The sequence below is a fragment of the Rutidosis leptorrhynchoides genome, chromosome 10 (assembly GCF_046630445.1).
Source record: "Rutidosis leptorrhynchoides isolate AG116_Rl617_1_P2 chromosome 10, CSIRO_AGI_Rlap_v1, whole genome shotgun sequence".
NCBI classification, from domain to species: Eukaryota; Viridiplantae; Streptophyta; class Magnoliopsida; order Asterales; family Asteraceae; genus Rutidosis; species Rutidosis leptorrhynchoides.
In genome coordinates this window covers 302,868,173-302,884,805 of record NC_092342.1, presented here as the reverse complement: position 1 = coordinate 302,884,805, position 16,633 = coordinate 302,868,173, and the positions used below count along the sequence as shown (strand labels likewise).

The 16,633-nt window shown below is 33.5% G+C and overlaps 3 protein-coding genes across 3 annotated transcripts; 1 reads left to right on the top strand and 2 right to left on the bottom strand.

The window, feature by feature from the left end:
- The first annotated feature begins 1,679 nt into the window (after positions 1–1,679).
- Positions 1,680–6,672, top strand: LOC139871200 (DNA replication licensing factor MCM4). The gene is made up of 17 exons (XM_071858936.1): positions 1,680–1,785; positions 1,924–2,562; positions 2,657–2,785; positions 2,889–2,970; positions 3,115–3,247; positions 3,359–3,430; positions 3,524–3,649; positions 3,733–3,846; positions 3,938–4,150; positions 4,499–4,597; positions 4,698–4,858; positions 4,965–5,061; positions 5,345–5,506; positions 5,593–5,752; positions 5,834–5,970; positions 6,085–6,138; positions 6,306–6,672. Exons 1-17 carry the CDS (start codon positions 1,680–1,682, stop codon positions 6,378–6,380), a joined length of 2,559 nt encoding a protein of 852 aa, XP_071715037.1. The 3' UTR covers positions 6,381–6,672.
- Positions 6,673–6,954: 282 nt separating this feature from the next.
- LOC139872293 (probable cysteine protease RD19B) lies at positions 6,955–8,832 on the bottom strand. Its single transcript, XM_071860136.1, has 4 exons — positions 8,383–8,832; positions 7,794–7,913; positions 7,455–7,701; positions 6,955–7,351 (listed from the first exon to the last, which is right to left on the bottom strand). The coding sequence occupies exons 1-4, from the start codon at positions 8,830–8,832 to the stop codon at positions 7,080–7,082; spliced, it is 1,089 nt and encodes a 362-aa protein (XP_071716237.1). The 3' UTR covers positions 6,955–7,079.
- Positions 8,833–10,163: 1,331 nt separating this feature from the next.
- LOC139871824 (chromatin remodeling protein SHL-like) lies at positions 10,164–13,468 on the bottom strand. Its single transcript, XM_071859569.1, has 5 exons — positions 13,323–13,468; positions 12,849–13,194; positions 12,680–12,748; positions 12,429–12,564; positions 10,164–10,433 (listed from the first exon to the last, which is right to left on the bottom strand). The coding sequence occupies exons 1-5, from the start codon at positions 13,384–13,386 to the stop codon at positions 10,407–10,409; spliced, it is 642 nt and encodes a 213-aa protein (XP_071715670.1). The 5' UTR covers positions 13,387–13,468; the 3' UTR covers positions 10,164–10,406.
- Between the last annotated feature and the right edge of the window lie 3,165 nt (positions 13,469–16,633).

Genomic DNA, 16,633 nt, shown 5'->3' with positions numbered 1-16,633 from the left:
ATGGAAAAGTTTGGGTCACTACATATGATGGTTGGAGGTGATCCACGTTATATATATATATATATATATATATATATATATATATATATATATATATATATATATATATGGAGGTGGTTCATGGTGGTGATGGTTGTCGAGCAGTCACGAGGAAGAAGGTGGAAACAAGGAAGGTGGTGGTGGTTTAGTGGCCTAGGGTGGCGATTGTTATGGTGATGGTGGTGTTCTAGTGGTGGTATTCGGTGGTGGAAGCTCACGATGGAAAACAGAAACGAGAGATGGTTTGTGATGTATTGTGATCACGTTTATATATATATATATATATATATATATATATATATATATATATATATATATATATATATATATATATATATATATATATATATATATATATATAATATCATAAAGAATATACAAACGTGTAACAATAGTAAAGCCATCTTAAATTTTGAATTTTAATTACTGACAGTTTTTTTACGGATGATATTTCGTGCTCTGTTGCTAAATAGTTACAGATAAAAGTCTTCAGAAAAATCTCATCTTTTTAAATTAAATACATTTATTTATTTCGGTCATTAACTGTGTGAAACCTTATCAAAAAGGTTCGTCCATTATTTGTTTTCAGTTCCAAGTAATATGTACAGAGTATTAAAACTCAATTCAACAAAGTAAAAACATTTTTAATAAGCCTAAATTTTACATAACTTAATTTTGGAATGACGTTAACTTTTATATTCTCATAAGTTCGAATTAAACTTATTTAAATAACGATCGAATGACCAGCGTGTTAATATCATTTAACAATTAAATTCAAAATATACTATATTTATATAAATATGTTTTTAATAATAGTTTTATTTATATCTTAATGTTATTTTTCATAATAACTAAATCATAGAATAGTTTATTAATATATTTAAAATCATTATATATAATTATTTATATATAATTATTTATATATACATATCTATTTACAATTAATTGTTCGTAAATCGTCGGAAATAGTCGAAGGGTAATTGAATGTATAAAAACTTTTCAAAATTTTTGATACTCAGGATAACAGGCTTTGATTATCATGTCGAATATATTAAATCATATAAAGAATTGATTGAAAATAAGTCGAGATTTTCAAAATAGTGATTCCTCACCTATCATGTCAGTTGAACGCTCGAGTATAGATTCTCTATGCACATCGATCGGGTTTAAATATAGTTTTTATGAAACAATTAGTCGGTTATCACACGATACTACTCTATACGATGAGAGAAATACTACATCTACTTAGAAAAAATAATTTCACAAGTTAAAGGAAGTTTATCAATCACATTAACTAATATTTTTCTTTTATATTTCTCTTCCATCATTTCAATGATACAACTCATTTATGAATATGTCCTAAATATCCTTTTAATTATAAAAATTCCCTGTATTTTTTGTTTAAAAAAAAAAAAACAAAAAAAAAGAAAGAGGAAAGTGGGACATTTAACATGTTTCATTGCTGGACTAATAGGATTTGGGTTCTCAAGTAGGTTTACTAAAACAGCCCAACAACAAGCCCAATTTAACTTATTGGCGCCAAAACAACCGTTTGCTTCCCGCCAAATGCTCTGATTCCCCCCATTTTACCCTCCGACGGCGCTACTCTTTCATCATTTTCGATTCTCAATTCTCCAGACATGGCTCGAGGTGCTGCTAATAATACTCCCCGTCGTACTACTCGATCCCGTTCCGGTACACCTGGCGGTGCTAACACTCCCGGTAGCATTGCTAGTACTCCCGGAGGTAATCTTCAACTATCTGTTTGTTTAATTAATTTAATTAATTAACTTTTAGGTTTTCATTTTATGTTTACATAAGTTAGGGTTTGTAACTGTATGTATCCGATTTAGGTTTTAATTGAATTAAATTGATTAATTACAGTACCTTCATCACCTGATGATATGATTTCAAGTCCAATCGGAGACACATTTTCGTCTCCGAACACCACTCCAAACAACCGCCGCAAACGCGGAAGGCGATCGGCGCTGGATGATACTCCTCCGCCACCGCCATCACAGTCTCGATTTGCCGCTACTCCTGATGGTGGAATCGGTGGTGTTCCTCACCGCCGTCCTCCTGGCGGTGATACTCCCGGCGGTAGTACGCCGTCGTCTCCACCACCTCCGTCGTCGGAAGGCGGAGAACCTGATGAAACCGATGCGCCGCCGATGTATGTTTGGGGGACAAGTATCAGTGTTCAAGATGTGAACGCTGCGATTTTGAGGTTTTTGAGGCATTTTCGCGAGCATCCGTCGCACGATGAGGGGAAATACATGAAGGCTATTAATCATGTGATTGAGATGGAAGGGGAGTCACTTGAAGTTGATGCTAATGATGTTTTTGATTATGATAATGATTTGTATACAAAGATGGTGAGGTATCCATTAGAGGTTCTTGCTATATTCGATATCGTGTTGATGGATATGGTTAGTAGAATTAATCCGTTGTTTGAGAAGCATATACAAGTTCGAATATTTAATTTGAAGACCTCGACCTCCATGAGAAATTTGAATCCATCTGGTTAGTTTTTTTTTTTTTTATTAAAAGTCCTTTTGAAGCTTGATTAAGTTTATTTTGATTTTATATTAATATGTGAGTATTTGTACATTATCAGATATTGAGAAGATGGTGTCACTGAAAGGAATGATTATTAGATGCAGTTCAATCATTCCTGAAATCAGGGAAGCGGTTTTTAGATGCCTTGTGTGTGGCCATTTTTCTGAGCCCATTGTTGTTGACAGAGGTAAGCTTATGACTTGTGACTTATTTGGTAAATTTCATTGTCAGATGGTAGACTTAAAAACTTAATCTTTATATGTAATAATTTAAGTTTATGGTGTTATTAGGGAGAATCAGTGAACCAACTATGTGTATGAAGGAAGAGTGTAAAACAAAGAACTCAATGACATTACTTCACAACAGATGCAGGTATATCAGTGTAACTCTATCATGCCTTTGTTCTTCTTGTAGTCTTTATATTTATATGTATGCAGCAAGCATTATGTCTCACTTATAAATTGTTCCTGTGCATATATTTGACCATATGTGTTACACCATTGGTATGCCTAACAGGTTTGCTGATAAACAAATTGTAAGAGTCCAAGAGACACCTGATGAAATCCCTGAAGGGGGTACACCTCATACGGTTAGTTTGTTGATGCACGACAAATTGGTCGATGCTGGGAAACCTGGTGACCGAGTTGAGGTAAGCTTCAACTTGAATATATAGGGTATCCAATACATGCTAGGTGTATCTTTAATTACAATGGTTGGATTCTTGCTTGTTCTAATTGTTTATTTATTTTTTATTGAACAGATTACTGGGATATACAGGGCTATGAGTGTGAGAGTTGGTCAAACTCAAAGAACTGTGAAATCTTTGTTTAAGGTAATGTTGATGCTATGTGTCTACTAGGACCACTATTTAAACTGAACATATAATTGAAAAAAAAAACTGAAAACCTTTTTTTTGCGTTTTCAGACATACATTGATTGTCTTCATATAAAGAAAACGGATAAGTCTAGAATGAATGCAGAAGATCCAATGGAAACTGAACAGCAATCTACACAAGATGATCAAGGAACTCCTTTAGACTATGAAGAGCAGGCAATGATCTCAAACATGGTTATCTTTGGACGCTTTAGCATTTTACATATTACTTATATATGTAGATCTATCTGATACTGCAGGTGGAGAAATTGAAAGAGCTATCAAAACAGCCTGATATCTATGAAATGCTTACGAGATCGTTGGCTCCAAACATATGGGAGTTGGATGATGTAAAGAAAGGACTTCTTTGCCAGGTATGTTCAGTAATCCACTGTATAATTTAAATGAAATATCATGTATAAATTCTGGAAATGGACTTTATAAGCTCTCTTTTTTTATTTGTAGCTGTTTGGCGGGAGTGCTTTGACGCTGGAATCGGGTGCTAGTTTCAGGGGAGACATCAATATCCTTCTAGTTGGTGATCCTGGTACCAGCAAATCTCAACTTCTTCAGTACATACACAAACTAGCACCTCGTGGTATCTACACAAGTGGACGAGGGAGTTCAGCTGTTGGATTAACTGCTTACGTTGCCAAAGATCCTGAAACTGGTGAAACTGTACGTGTTAACTTGTGCTTGAACTTATTCGTCCATTTTGCTTTCAGAAAGTATGGTGGGCTTGGGCTTACAATTATACATGCAAACAAGTCGTGTTGGGTTCTGAACTGGTTTGGGTCAAAACGGGTCATGTGTTGAACATGTCAGCTTTTTTTTGCTGGGTCAAACAGGTCTGATATAAATGAATCGGTTCGGGTTGGGTCCTGAACTCGTTAAGACCCATTAAGGACCCGTTGGACCTTATATATTTAAGGACCCAATTGGTTAAGTACTAAACCCAATGGACTCTTTTTTCAAGTTATGGGTCTCAACTACTGGGTATACTTACAATTTATGGCTGCTCATCAGGTTTTGGAGAGTGGGGCCTTGGTTCTTAGTGACAGGGGTATATGCTGTATCGATGAATTTGATAAAATGTCTGAAAATGCAAGGAGCATGTTACATGAGGTGCAGTATTATTCACTGTCTATCATTAAGTCTCTGATTCATTTTTATTTTTCAGTATATTAAGTGTTTGTTTGCGTGTGCTAAAAATTTGATCTTTCAGGTTATGGAACAACAGACTGTATCAATAGCAAAAGCTGGGATTATTGCTTCTCTAAATGCAAGGACTTCAGTCTTGGCTTGTGCAAATCCAAGTGGTTCGCGTTATAATCCTCGCCTGTCTGTGATTGATAATATACATCTTCCCCCTACATTGCTCTCCAGGTTTGAAAATAGTTTTTACTTTTCCTGTTGTAAAAATAAATACAATTTTGTTACACGTAAAATATGTCCCAAGTTTACAGATTTTGACCACTTTGATGTTTTCCAGGTTTGATTTGATTTATTTAATCCTCGACAAAGCTGACGAGCAGACAGATAGACGTCTTGCCAAGCATATTGTTGCTTTACATTTTGAAAATCCTGAGGTATGCTTTTTCTTTCTTTTTTTTTTTGGGTGAAATATTGGGGTAGTTATAAAAATAAATAATGTACTGAATATGATTATTTTAAGAACTATTTCATCACGTGCATAATATAGCTCTCTTACTAAAGTGATTTACGAGCTATTTATGCATTTGAATACTTTTTGGATGACTATTGATTGGATGTGACCCTTCTATTAGCTAATGTTTATAACTTAACTAGTTTAAATTGTTAAATTAAACATAACCGAAATTTAAGTGCTAACATTTGCAATTATGCTTGTAGAATTCGGAGCAGAATGTCATTGATCTTCCTACATTGACTGCTTATTTGAGTTATGCTAGAAAAAACATACACCCACAGTTATCTGATGAAGCTGCTGAAGAGTTGACACGTGGGTACGTTGAAATGAGAAGAAGAGGAAATTTTCCAGGAAGTAGTAAAAAGGTTGTCAGCATCTACGTGAATTATATTATATAAGATATTACTTTTTTTTAATGATCGGTTAATAACTATTATCATGTAATAAGCAGGTGATAACAGCTACTCCTAGACAGATTGAAAGCTTGATACGTCTCAGTGAGGCCCTTGCTCGGATTCGTTTCTCAGAATGGGTTGAAAAGAAAGATGTTGTAGAGGCTTTTCGGCTTCTCGAAGTTGCACTACAGCAGTCTGCAACAGATCATGCTACTGGTAAACATTGATTCAATACATAATAAATATGTCACAATTATATGTAACTAGTTACGTATGACAAACATGTTATCTTTACAGGAACCATCGACATGGACCTGATAACGACTGGTGTTTCTGCAAGTGAAAGAATGAGAAGGGACAATTTGGTCGCGTTGGCTCGCAATGTTATTATGGAAAAGATGCAACTAGGAGGTCCATCTACTCGTATACTAGAGGTGAACATTGTGAACATTTTTAAATAGCATAATTAAATTTAAATTTAAATTTAAATTTAAATTATTCATAAATCTGTTATCATAAGTCTCATTGAACTTGTAATTACTCTGTAGTTGCTGGAAGAGTTGAAGCAGCGAAGCAACAATGCTGAACTACACCTTAATGATGTAAGTTTTCCTTTCTTTTTGTTGTTAGAAATAATAATGCATTGTACAGTATTAAGATGCACTTTTCATGTTATTTATGATGAAGCATTTGAAATCTAAACAGACACTACAGATATACAGTTTGAGTTTCACATATTAATCGATAGATGGTTTTTTTCACTTGTCAGTTACGCAATGCACTTGGTACCCTTGCAAGTGAGGGATTTGTGGTTGTCCATGGTGACAGTGTAAAGCGAGTCTGAAGAAACAAAGCTGATCACTCAAACCTATGCTTTATAGAAGAGAAAAGTGAACACAAGGTACAATTAAAATGACGGCTTATTAACTTCAAGGCATAAATATCGTTGCCGATTTGTGGTACTTTTTTATGTATCTTCAAGGAGATTATAGTTTAATATTATTATTGTGATGTTAGAAAGTCTGTATGGACCATGGTCGCTCCAATCTCGTACCTGTATTACCTAGTAAACTTTCTCCAGAATTAAGTTATTGGATATTGTTATTGTGACAGTTAGTATGCTATAGTTTTGGATCGGTAGAAAAAATTGCGACTGCGTGCTTAAACATTTAAAAATGTCTTTGACTTCTTGATGATGTGTCTTATATACTTGGCTTCTGTCAGCTCCTTGCAGTTGTGTATACGAGGCTGTATACCAGTCTATATTCTTTGTTTCTGTTTAAAGATATGCTGATATTAGATATATTAAAATATATACATAATAATCGTTGATTTTGAAATGACAACCAGAAAGTTATAACCTTTTGTTTGAAGTATTATAAAATATAAAATATATTTTGCATTACTTGGTAATCAGGATAGGTATCTTAAATTCAATCTACATTTGTAATGCTGAAAAATATGCAGATAATGTGATAAGGTTTCTTTCACAATTCTTATATAGTTATATACATGTTGAACGATAACTGTAATATAAAACGAACTAGTGATGATGAACCGCAGCAACTGTGGACACCATTGAATCGACACCACAAACATTGCGACCTTTGCAGATCTTGTAATATCCTTTTTCACCCCAGTTCTCTCCCCATGAATTCTTTATAATCCAGTATGGTTTGTCCTTCATTCGTATTGGAGAATAGCCAGCTGCACCATACCCGACCAATAAGACACCATGGTCCAACCTCTTTGAACACACAAAGGGGCACGAAACTCCCCCGATATATGTCTGCATATAAGCCGCATTGATAGCCACTGCAAATTCACACATAATCAACATTATTGTCACCCTATCTATAAATGAATATAGAAACTTACATATTGGATTAATAAGAAAAAAGATGGTTAAAGGTTATACCAGCAAGAGGACCATGTTTCACAAGATTTGCAGCGATCTGATCTTTGTCAAGTGAGACCACACTGAAGTTACTAACAGACGCTACGACCTTACTTTTGTCGAATTTACAGGTTCCATGATCATTGGCAGTGTAAGGATAGTCTTTTTCCCTCATAAGTCCACCGGCTTTAAAAGTGTACTCGAAAGCACTATTCATGAGACCTCCATTGCACCCTGAGTCACACGATCCTTGTTCTTCCGGATCACACTACAAGAATCAAAATCTTGATCAATTTAACATCTAAAAAGACTTAAGTAAAAAGAAAAACGAAATAATACTCAAATCGAAAGTAATCAAACCTCGTGATCACAATCAACAAGTTGCTGTTCACTAAGGCTCTCGAGTTTCCCGGTCGCAAGGAAATTCGCTCCTTCCAATGCTCCAGTTGTACTAAAGGACCAACATGATCCACATGAACCCTGCTTGCAAAAAAACCACATCAAAACCAACTTCAAAATCGCGCTAAACTACGATATATGATATGTCCCAAAACAAAAATTGTTGACCCAACTTTTTTTTTTTTTTTTTGAACTTCTTTTGATTTCTTTTAACAACGTATTTTTAAATTATACAGGACACCTAATTTTAATGTAGGACACGTGTGTTTTTAGAATTTATGGTTTTTTGGAGGTAAACAACCACAAAATTTAGTTAGTCCACCTAAGGATCCCATTCGTATTTGATCCTAGATACGCTAATGTTTAAATAATTATATGTTTTAAAGTAAATTACTTAGAACCCTAGCTACAAATAATTTTACATGAATTTTGTTAAGCGTTTGTGTAAAGTTTAAGAATTAATAGCATTAATTCTTAAACTTTACACAAACGCTTAACAAAATTCATATATTAATATAAAAAAGGAATAAAAAGAAGAAAAAAAAAGTACCTGATTCTTGACACTAGTAACAGCGCCATGATCGCGCCAATCGAAATCTTTAGGAAGATTATCAGTTGGAAGGATGGGCGCCTTACCAGCATCAGCAGGAAACTTAAGATTATTAGATCTTAACCCAAGGTGTTTACGGAACTCATCAGGAGTCATATCAGAAAACTGAGTGATTCCATGTGTGGCAGATTGATCAAGTAATTGGTGACGTTTAGCGCGAAGTAAGTTACCACTAAAAACCGATAATCTATAATCATGCTCTTCCTTAGTAGAGTAGGATTTACTAAACTTGTGTTTGAAGGCACCAAAGTGGTCCTCAACATTCAACTGATCATGATGGTTTTCATCGTCAACTACTTCACGAATGAGCATATCATCGTGTTCGAGTTCGGCGAATGCGGTAGTGATGAAGAGAGCTAATGCGAAGATGATAAAGAATCGAAGATCCATGAGATCGAATACGTGAAAAGATGGAAAATATTGAGTTTTATGAGTTGGGAAGGGCGTGTTTATATACATGAAAATCTAGGTGGCAAGTTGGTTGTTGATTGGGTGGGACCCAGGATTCTTGAGGATTCGTGTGTGTAGAGGAAACCTATTGGTCGAGTTTTGCGATTAAAATTAAAAATAAAAAATCTCTTTACAAAAATTCTTTTTACATGTAAGCTATAGTGCAATTGGGGTAGGAGTGTTAAATATTTGGTTTCAATTGTTTAATTTTAAAAATCAAATATAATAATATTAATTAAATTTGAATTCTCCTTTTTGATTTAATTTCCATTTTTATAAATCTGAATTCAATTTTAATTATTTGGAATTCGGTTAAATTGAATTCGAATTAACTAATAATATATTAAATTATTATTATTATTAGTTTATAAAGATCACAAATAGATTTCAAAGCTAAAAGTTTATTCAAATGATATTATTAAGGTTATTATCTGTTTATACTCATATATTAAACATTTTGTTTTCAGTTTTGAATGAAATCGAACTAAATTCAAACTCGATTACTCGATTTTCGTTTTGATTTCAGTTTTGAATCTGAATTAGGTATCAGTTTCAGTTTTAAATCTGAATTAGGTTTCGATAACAGTTTTAAATCTGAATTAGGTTTCAGTTTTACTTTTAAAGAATCAAAACCGAATAAATAAAAAACCGGACCGATCAACGCCCCTAACTTCGAGGGTTGGTAATTCAATCTATTGGATGTACAATGGGGTATTCTTCATTTAAGCTAACATAATAATATGTCATGTAAACATATTCGAAATATATGAACTAAATATTATCACGATTCTAGCAATTGATAGATGAAATGTACATTAATTAATGTAATGCTTTTTACATCACTTGAATGTGATTTATATTTAGGTGTAGTAGTTTAAGGCAGGTTGAAACTTAGAAGTCTTGTGATATTGCTTTAGGAGAACATTGGTTGCTACATTCCCTACACTTAACTCTCAAGCCTAAACCACAAGATCTCAGGTGCACTCAAACTTATGGTCTACATCAACAATCAACAAGTTTAAAATATAAGTAAGCTTTTTGAAGATGATTTCGAACCAAGCCAATCCTAACCCGTTTGGTTCACGGAAATCGAATGGGATTCTGGCGGAATTGGAATTGAATTTAGACACTCGTCATGTCTAATTTCAATTTCAATTCTGCCGGAATCCCATTGGATTCCGTGAGCCAAACAGGGCCTATTCTACTCATAGATATTCTACTAACAAACAAAGAAGGAACCAAGCAACAGCCCTATAAACACATTTGTGACGAGTAAAATGCATGCAAACTGCCTCTTATTATAGTTACAGATTATACATACATGTATCTAAGCAAGACCACACAAAAAAAGAAGTGGGAAATCCTAAATTACATAAACTTGACAACCAAAAGCTTTCTTCAGAAACATATATAATATATACACAAGATTCCTGTATTAGATTACATTTACCATCTTTTACATGAAACTTCGTGTTGCATTATACCGTTGCTGCCAATTTCATGGTCCTATGATATTACCTCCGGCGACGTTTTGTCCCCACCTGAAATATTTGTAATCGATCACATGGTTAGCTTTGTACATCTAAACTATGTCACTTGGATAGAGTTGATATTATTCTTATACGGAGTAATTCTTATGAACAAATTGTGAAACATAACAAAATGACTCAGATATATGATTAACCATGCGCAAAGCTGTGCGCCTAAATACTTTGTGCTAATGAGCTTTACTATTAATTCGCAAACGCATGATCATGTCATCGTGATTGTGCACGTCTTATAGAGCGTCACTAGCACACCTAATTCCTATGCACATATCCACTGTTGCAAAACTCGGGGAGAAATCAGCAGATCGGAGGAAACGAGAAATCGGCCACAAACTCGGTCAAAACTCGGTCAACCTTGGTCAACTCGGTCAACGCGGTCAAACCTGCAAATTTTTTAATTTTTTTTTTTTGTTTCTCACATTTTCATATTCTTGGGGGTTAGAAAATGAATTTTGATGGCTGAAATTGTAAGTTATTTGTCGGAATTTGAGTCAAGGAAGAAAAAGTTGAGGAAGAAAGAGTTAAAAATATAAATAAATGGCATGAGAATAACATATATGAGCTCTATAAGTTAATAGATACTATTATAAACTTAAATATATATAAAATATACTAAAAAACTAAAAAGTCAACGAAAGTCAACATCCGAGTTCTCCCCCGAGTTCTCTCCGAGTCGCCGAGAACTCCTCAAAAACCTCCTGCCGAGTTCTCCCCAAGTCGCGAGTTTTACAACCTTGCACATATCACGCACCTCTTGTAGCCATGCGGACATTCAACGACTAAACACTTTTCTATTGGTTTCATTCTTCAATTCAATCGTTAATCGAACTGATCCACAATTGATCGACATCCTTTACTATTTTGTAGGCAAGAATCACACGCGTCGGTTATGAAAAAGATCACAACTGAATATTTTCTAGAGGCTAAACCTTCATTCAAGAGATTTAACAATTCTCTCAAAATTACATACTTGCAGTTGAGGTTTTTAGCTTACAATTTCACATATAGTCCAAAGACTGCTTTCCGCCGAACTGTTTAACCATTCGCCAGTGAACGATGAGCATTAACCACCCTCGTATCCCTCCAATCAATCAGTGTTGTAAAACTCGGCCAACTCGGCCGAGTTCTCGGGGAGTTCGGCTTAGATCACCATCCGAGTTCTCGGTGCATAACTCGGTCAACGGCCGAGTTTCTCGACCAACTCGGTTAAAAACTCGGAAACTCGGCATATTGGTCAAAGTCTATTAGAACTTGTATTTGAACATATATATTTATATTAAAAAACTAAAAAGTCAACGTAAATCAAAGTTCTCTTCGAGTTGCCGTAAACTCCCCAAAATTTCCGACCGAGTTACCTTGCAATCAATCTAGGGTTAGACATGTAACATTTTTGGCCGAGTTTGGGCCCGAGAACTCGCCACCCATTTGAAACCGAGAACTCCCCGAGTTCTCGGCCGAGTTGGCCAATTTCTACAACACTGGTCATGTTATCCGGAGAGTTGAAGTCTAGGATTAGTCATGTTATCCGGAGCAGGGGCGGATTTATGAAGGGGCAGTGTGGGGGGCCCCCTGTGGATTTGCAATTTTTAGTACAAATTTTTTCGATTTTGCCCCCGGTGGATTTTCTTTTGACCCAAACCCTCCATATTTTGTCCCAAAACCTCCATATTTTGTCCCTAAACCTCCATATTTTGTCCCAAAACCTTCGAATTTTGACCAAAAACCTCCAAATTTTGCTAAAAAACTCTAAAATTTGCCCAAAAACCTCCATATTTTGCCAAAAAAATTCCTACGTTTTAAAAAAATTTTCGCCCCCGGTAAATAAATTTCCTGGATCCGCCACTGATCCGGAGAGTTAAAAGTCCTTTCTTAACCCTTATTATTGCAGTCAAATAAATATTCACTTGATCAATAAACATGTTTATCGTTTTTCCATGAAATTTCCTCTGCAAAACTTGTCCACAAACACTTTTTATTATCTCATATTACCTTCATATCCGTATGCCGAGAAGTCGCATTACCATTTTGTAGCAGCCTTTGTTCTTCAGTCGAACAATTCTCACAGAAGAAATGCTCGATTTTCTTCGCCTCCTCTGGCGCCATATTGATACAAGCCGGATGAAACCTAAAACCAAAAAACAATCACAAATTTATCAACTTTTTTCTACAAATCATATATCCAAAAAAACCACACGTTAATTCAACTTAAAGTTTCAAACTTTTAGTAAAATACAACTTACCAATCAGTACAACTATCACATTGAACCATTAAATCATCCGGATTATAAGGCATTTCACACTTACAATACCTGCCATATATATTAATCATAAACCAATTTAATTAAACCAGAAATCAACAATAAATAATAATAAAAAACTAAATTAATAGATGGATGGTCTGATACATACACTGCAACAGTATCAGGAATAAAAGCACCAGTGATAGAGTTATACTCAAAACGACAAAAGAAATCGTCGTTTCCAACAGCATCAAGTTTAGTATAATCTTTAAAGCTATAAACAATACACTTTCCTTCAATAGTATCAGCACTCTGTATATCATGATGATCTGAAAGAAACAATTCTTTAATTCCATGAAACTGTCGACGTCCACCGATTGATTCTTCAGGTCGATAATACCATTGAACATGAACTTTAATATTTGTTCCTTTAACATCTGATTCAATTTTTTCAATTTTAGCAACGTATGATGCTTTTGATGAATCTGATGGACGCATCAACACGCAATCACCAGCTGAATCATGATCAAAAAGAAGACAAAAATTATGTTAGTGATTGAAGATGAATTGAAACAGATGGTAATTGAATTTAATTAATTAAGATTAAGATTAAAAGAGATGGATGGATGGATCGATTAGTTACGTTTGATGGTTTTATTGGTTGATTTGATGGTGTAAGAATCTAGGGTTTTTCTGGGTTTTGCCATGGATGATGATTATTGACTTAGAAAAAGAATAAAACAGAACAGTAAACAGAGAAATCTGAGACCAGGAGTTTTCACGTATTCATTTTTATTTTTTATTTTTTTTAAGTAAAAATAAAGTTGAAGAAACAGTAGTCAAAGTGTGTAGACGTTTCTTAATTAATACGGTAGTAATAGTAATGTACTGTCTACAGAATTAAATTATAATAAATTAATCATTTATATGATGTAAAACCATTTGTAACTGTGTCTCATAGATTCATACAGAGTCGGTGTACTTTTTAGTTAAAAAGTAGAATATATTTTTGACATGATAATGTCGGTTTTTGACCCTTTTTAAACTCTGTGTCATTTTTTTATGTTAAATATTTGTATGGTGATCTGGTAAAATTTTGATTGAAAAATGTGTGAGAAAAAATAAATTAATAATAAAAATATATTTTTTATTAAATCATTAAAATTCATTGATTGGTTATTGAGAAACTCACGCCTCTTTTTTAAATTCGTCAGAACAATGACTAACGGATTAGGAAGTGACTAACTAAAGCCTTGTTAACCTCGTCACTTTCCGTCACTCTGTGTACATCTCATCTCACGGATAAAAGTGACGCACCGATATATATATAAAGAAGTGACTAACATAAAGACCTAATTGTATCAGATGGTGATACGGAACCCCTTATGATTTACCTAGCGAAGGACCCCTGTTGATACTCAATCTGATTGCTCTCCAGTTGGTAATTGATCATCTTTTTTCGTGTAACTATAAAGAGCGTGAAAAGAAATGCTCAGGTGCTTGGAACTTCGTTTTAGATCATAAGGTTGCGTTTAAGTGTTTATTGAGAAAAGGTAATCCGGGTCCAGTTGACAATAGTGATTGTTTTTGTGGTAAAGTTTGTTTTAATGGTTGTAAAACGAATGTTTTGGATTCTGCTCATGTTGGTAATCCTGTTTTAGGCCACGATTCGAATCCTAGCGTTTTGTTGCCGGCTTCGAAGTCACCGTATAGGAATTTGTTTGTTGGAACCACACCTATGTATCCCCCGGTTGTGGATTTGGATAACGTTCTCGAGGTTGAGCGTGAAGTGGCTACTACTCCTATTGTGTCAAAAGTTTTTTTTTTCTTCGATGGGTAAAAACGGTTGGTTACTTCCGAATCAATTCCGGTGTAAGGTTGGTTTCGAGACAATCACATCCAAATTTGGTAAAATCTTGTAATACTCCGACTTTAGTATCTTCGAATTTTTTCACGGTTGATGGTGTTTCGGGGTCAGTTCAATCTTTTGCAGATTTTGATACATTAATGACTAATGTGGCGGCCAAGACCATTAATGTGATGACTCCGTCAAAACACTTAACGGCTCCGTCACTTGGTCCCACAGCTTGATCGAAACTCTATATGAATTTAATAAAACAACCTTGCATTCTTTATTTAAAAATGATTTCCTATAAAGGAAATCTACTAAAATGTATAAGTTTAGAAAAACTATACAATAATACTTTAACCAAAAGTTGACCAAAATAAAGTCAACAAACAACCACTTTTTAATGTAACAAAATAGAATGCAAGTTAATGTTTAACAAAAGCTGCCATCATAAATATGCAGACTCTCTAAGCACAGCGGAAGCAATCAATCATGAACCTGAGAATCAAACATGCGAGTAACTGTCAACAAAAATGTTGAGTGAATTATAGGTTTAATATTGCCAACAATATTTAATTTAAACAATAAAAATTTATGTTTGAAAACATAAAAGTCCTTTTTAAACCACCAAATTATATGCTAGAAAACATATAATAAAACATTATTCCATCTTCCGTGAGCCACCTGGTAACCACTTAACCCTTTATTTACCCTTGCCAAACACAATAAATAATATACACCGAACAAGTGTATCTACAACAAAATACGAAGTACTAAACATTCCGATTATAAATTGCTAGCGCGACTAGCTCGAAATGGGGTTGTCAAACCCGATAGATCTATCCGTAGGATTCGCGTTCACCAGTAGAAACCAGTGATTACAGTTACCAGACTAGGGAATATTTTTGTTCAACTCACAATGAATAATTTAAACCAACTTCCACTTATGTCCAAAATATAAAATAAATTGCATGTATTCTCATCCCAAAAGATTTAAAATAGAAAATGGGACTATAACTCACCTTAAATAGCAACTGAAGAAATCTCACAAACAAGCGAACAGCAAGTAAAGTAAAGTGACCAAGAAAGATCACAACGCCGACCTATAAATAAAGCAGGTCGAAATAAATAACTAACTTAGGTCAAGTCTTAGTATGATAGCTATTGTACATGTTGCAAGTAGACATAGAACATTACTCAGCAAGCATCGGTTTGATTGGAACAGCATAAGGACACACACTTTCTATTTTTAGAAAGTTTCTATTTTTAGCAGGTTTCCATTTTTGGAAAGTTTCTATTTTAGGAAAGTTTCTATTTTTGGAAAGTTTCTATTTTAGGAAAGTTTCTATTTTAGGAAAGTTTCTATTTTTGGAAAGTTTCTATCTTTGGAAAGTTTCCAAATTTAGAAACTTCTATTTTTAGAAAGTTTTGAAGTTAGGAAAGTTTCCTTATTTAGAAAGTCAACTGAAAGTCAAAGTCAACCGAAAGTCAAAGTCAACCGAAAGTCAACTCAAAAGTCAAACTTGGTCAACATAGTCAACATTAATTTGAAAAGTGTAAGTTATAATAATAACATAGGTTATAATGTTTATTAAAGTCAAAAGTGTAAAGTTATGTCATAACATAAGTTTAATTAAATAAAATGAATTATTATAGTTAATATAAGTTGAAGTGTTATAATTAGTATAACATAAGTATTTAATTAATTAAATATTAATCATAATATAAGTTTTATTAATTAATAATGAATTTTAATTCATATCATAAGTATTATAAATTAATAATGAATTATTAATTATATCATAAGTTTCTAATTAAAATTATTAAATCATAAGTATTTAATAATTAAATCATAATTAAATAATAATTAAGTCTTATAATAATTAAATAATTATTTAATCTTTGTTATAAGTCTTATAATAATTTCTCAAAAATAAATTTAATACTTATCATAAGTATTTTCCTTTAATAATAAAAGTATTATTAATCATAAATTTAATTAAAATGTTAATTAAATCATAATTAATAATTAAATGATATAATAAATATTTATATCATAAGTCTTAAATAATAATAATTACTTCTTTTATCATAAGTAATTAAAT

What these genes read in the sequence shown, in the direction of transcription:
- LOC139872293 (XM_071860136.1), bottom strand. Translation starts at nt 8,832, where the DNA reads ATGGATCTTCGATTCTTTATCATCTTCGCATTAGCTCTCTTCATCACT. An exon ending in TTACTAGTGTCAAGAATCAG is followed by an intron (nt 7,914 to 8,382) that starts GTACTTTTTTTT and finishes TTTTGCAAGCAG; the next exon opens with GGTTCATGTGGATCATGTTG. An exon ending in TTGTTGATTGTGATCACGAG is followed by an intron (nt 7,702 to 7,793) that starts GTTTGATTACTT and finishes TGATTCTTGTAG; the next exon opens with TGTGATCCGGAAGAACAAGG.
- LOC139871200 (XM_071858936.1), top strand. Translation starts at nt 1,680, where the DNA reads ATGGCTCGAGGTGCTGCTAATAATACTCCCCGTCGTACTACTCGATCC. An exon ending in TTCCAGGAAGTAGTAAAAAG is followed by an intron (nt 5,507 to 5,592) that starts GTTGTCAGCATC and finishes TGTAATAAGCAG; the next exon opens with GTGATAACAGCTACTCCTAG. An exon ending in TGCAACAGATCATGCTACTG is followed by an intron (nt 5,753 to 5,833) that starts GTAAACATTGAT and finishes TTATCTTTACAG; the next exon opens with GAACCATCGACATGGACCTG.
- LOC139871824 (XM_071859569.1), bottom strand. Translation starts at nt 13,386, where the DNA reads ATGGCAAAACCCAGAAAAACCCTAGATTCTTACACCATCAAATCAACC. An exon ending in AACCAATAAAACCATCAAAC is followed by an intron (nt 13,195 to 13,322) that starts GTAACTAATCGA and finishes ATCATGATTCAG; the next exon opens with CTGGTGATTGCGTGTTGATG. An exon ending in TGTGATAGTTGTACTGATTG is followed by an intron (nt 12,565 to 12,679) that starts GTAAGTTGTATT and finishes TTTTGGTTTTAG; the next exon opens with GTTTCATCCGGCTTGTATCA.